Here is a 2,500-nt window from a genome sequence, read left to right as displayed (position 1 = left end):
ATGCTCCCATTACTGCTCCGGTCATGGGTAAACCTATGATACCCAGCCCTCCTCAGCTACAGTCCGACGTCACCTACCAACTGTTCCGTCAGTGGCGTCGCAAGTTCGAGGACTATTCTATGCTAATAGCCTCCACAGTCTACCCCCAGCCACACAACACATATACCTCCGCACATGTGTTTTGCTGGAAGTTCAGCGGCTGCTGCATTACACTCTGGCAATACCTCCTGACTCATCCATGCCAGTAGTCCAAGTCCTCTATGCTTTACAGCAGTATTTCCGCAACTCGCAGAACGAAGCCCTACGACGCCGGGAACTCCTTTCCTGCAAGCAGACGCCTGGTGAGCCCTTCTCTGCCTTCTACGCCCGCATGAAGGACTTAGCTGACGAAGTTGAACTCTGCACAGGGGAACGCACTACCTGTGCTGCAACACAGCTTAAGATGATTCTTTTGATGGGCGTGCGTGAAGAGGAACTCGTGCAGCGCCTTGTCTCCCTCGACAGCCAGGCATCTTTAGATAACTTTGTCACCTGCTGCAGAACCTTTGAGTCCTCCAGGGCTGCTGCATCTGCTATCGTTGCTGCCCCCAGCCAACTCAACATCCTCTCTTCATACAAGAGGAACCAACGCCGCCAGAAGATGATAGCTACGACCAAGCACATGCCTCAACACTGTCAGTCTCCACCGTTGACCAAGGACTCACCCGCCTCCTGTAGGTCTTGTACCCGTCAACATGTCGTGGGACATTGCCCAGCAAAAGATAGTACCTGCCCAAATTGTGGGTATAAGGGTCATTGGCACCGTATGCCCCGGTGCCCAGCAAAGGACTCTGAATGCACCACTTGCCACAAACAGGGCCACTTCGCCAAGTGCTGTAAGTCCACCAGGAAGACCTCTACCAACCAGACTCGTAGAGCACGTAGAGTGTCCACCGGCAGGACCCCTAAGCCAGTTAATGTCACCCTGTCCTATAGCTCAAAGTCATCCCAACTGCTGATGCTACCTGACACTGGAGCTGATATCACGGTGATTGGCCCGAAGCACCTGGACTCCTTGGGAATCCCCAGATGCAATCTTTCACCCCCGCCTGCGACTGACGTCCTCACAGCAGATGGGTCATCCATGACTCCAGCTTTGGGTTGTTTCTAGACCACCCTCCAGCTCGGTCAAGCGTCCTGCAAGGCCATTGTTCACGTTCACAAGGACATCCAGACACCTCTGCTCTTGTATAGCCACTGCGTGGACCTGGCCATCGTCTCTACAGATTTCCCAAAGCCCATCCTCTCTGTGACCCATGTCAACAGATGTGCACAGCAGATGCCTGCCTCGGCAATGTCGTCCCCCACTACTGCTCGGACCTACTTCCTACAACACTTCAGCGACGTCCTTGTGTCTAAGACTGACCTCCAGACTACGCCACTGAAGAAGATGTCTGGCCCACCAATGAGGATCCACCTTCAACCAGGTGCGACACCCTTTGCCATACACACGCCTAGACCTATACCTTTCGCCTACCGGGACCAGGTCAAGGAGGAACTCGATTCCCTGGTGCAGCAAGGGATAATTTCGCCCGTCGGTGACAAGCCCTCCGAGTGGTGCCATCCAATGGTCCTGGTACCTAAGCCTGGCAATGGTGTACGCATCACAGTGGACCTCACACGCCTTAACTCCCAAGTGTCCAGGCCTACACACCCATCGCCCACACCCGCTGACGCTATCCGCACCATCACTCCATCTGCCAAGTTCTTTGCAAAGGCAGATGCATTGCATGGATATTGGCAAATGGACCTTGCAGAGGAAGACCGTCACCTCACGACGTTCATAACACCTCATGGGCGCTACTACCACTGCAGAGGACCTATGGGATTTGCCGCTACTGGGGATGCCTACTGTCTTCGCGGAGACCTGACTCTGCAAGGCATCACCAACTGCATAAAGGTAGTGGATGATATCCTCCTCTTCGACAGTGATTTACCGACTCACCTCCGATGAGTTTTCCAGATGCTATCCAGGTGTCGCGCCCATGGCATAACCTTAAACAAGGACAAGTTCATGGTAGCCGCCACCAATGTCAGTTTTTGTGGATATAACATCTCACCAGAGGGCATCGCTGCAGACCCTGAAAAGGTTGCAGCCATACGAGACTACCCTACACCTTCCAATATTAGAGACCTCCGGTCGTTCATGGGTCTTGTGAATCAGCTGGCCGACTTCTCACCAGAGATTGCGGCCACTGCCCAGCCTCTCCGCCCTCTGATGTCACCAAAAAGGTCCTTCACTTGGACCCCAGACCATGACCAGGCATTCGGGAAGGTCAAGGCTGCCCTCCTATCGCCCCCAGTCTTGGGGGCGATAGATTTCCCAAAGCCCATCCTCTCTGTGACCCATGTCAACAGATGTGCACAGCAGATGCCTGCCTCGGCAATGTCGTCCCCCACTACTGCTCGGACCTACTTCCTACAACACTTCAGCGACGTCCTTGTGTTTAAGACTGACCTC

The 2,500-nt window shown here is 54.1% G+C and overlaps 1 protein-coding gene across 1 annotated transcript in view; it reads left to right on the top strand.

Moving 5' to 3' along the window:
• The window catches only part of LOC138864148 (uncharacterized), a 2,444-nt gene extending 451 nt beyond the window's left edge, over nucleotides 1-1,993 (top strand). Inside the window, exons 1-3 of the mRNA XM_070130198.1 lie at nucleotides 1-27; nucleotides 150-1,027; nucleotides 1,151-1,993. The exon at nucleotides 1-27 is cut by the window's left edge and continues 451 nt beyond it. Of these exons, the coding sequence (XP_069986299.1) occupies nucleotides 1-27; nucleotides 150-1,027; nucleotides 1,151-1,993 (1,748 nt within the window). The remainder of the gene's footprint in view (nucleotides 28-149; nucleotides 1,028-1,150) is intronic.
• Nucleotides 1,994-2,500: the final 507 nt, after the last annotated feature.

This window comes from Penaeus vannamei, chromosome 15 (genome assembly GCF_042767895.1).
Source record: "Penaeus vannamei isolate JL-2024 chromosome 15, ASM4276789v1, whole genome shotgun sequence".
Taxonomy (NCBI): domain Eukaryota; kingdom Metazoa; phylum Arthropoda; class Malacostraca; order Decapoda; family Penaeidae; genus Penaeus; species Penaeus vannamei.
The sequence above is the reverse complement of the archived record's forward strand: the minus strand, read 5'-3'. Positions and strand labels throughout refer to the sequence as shown.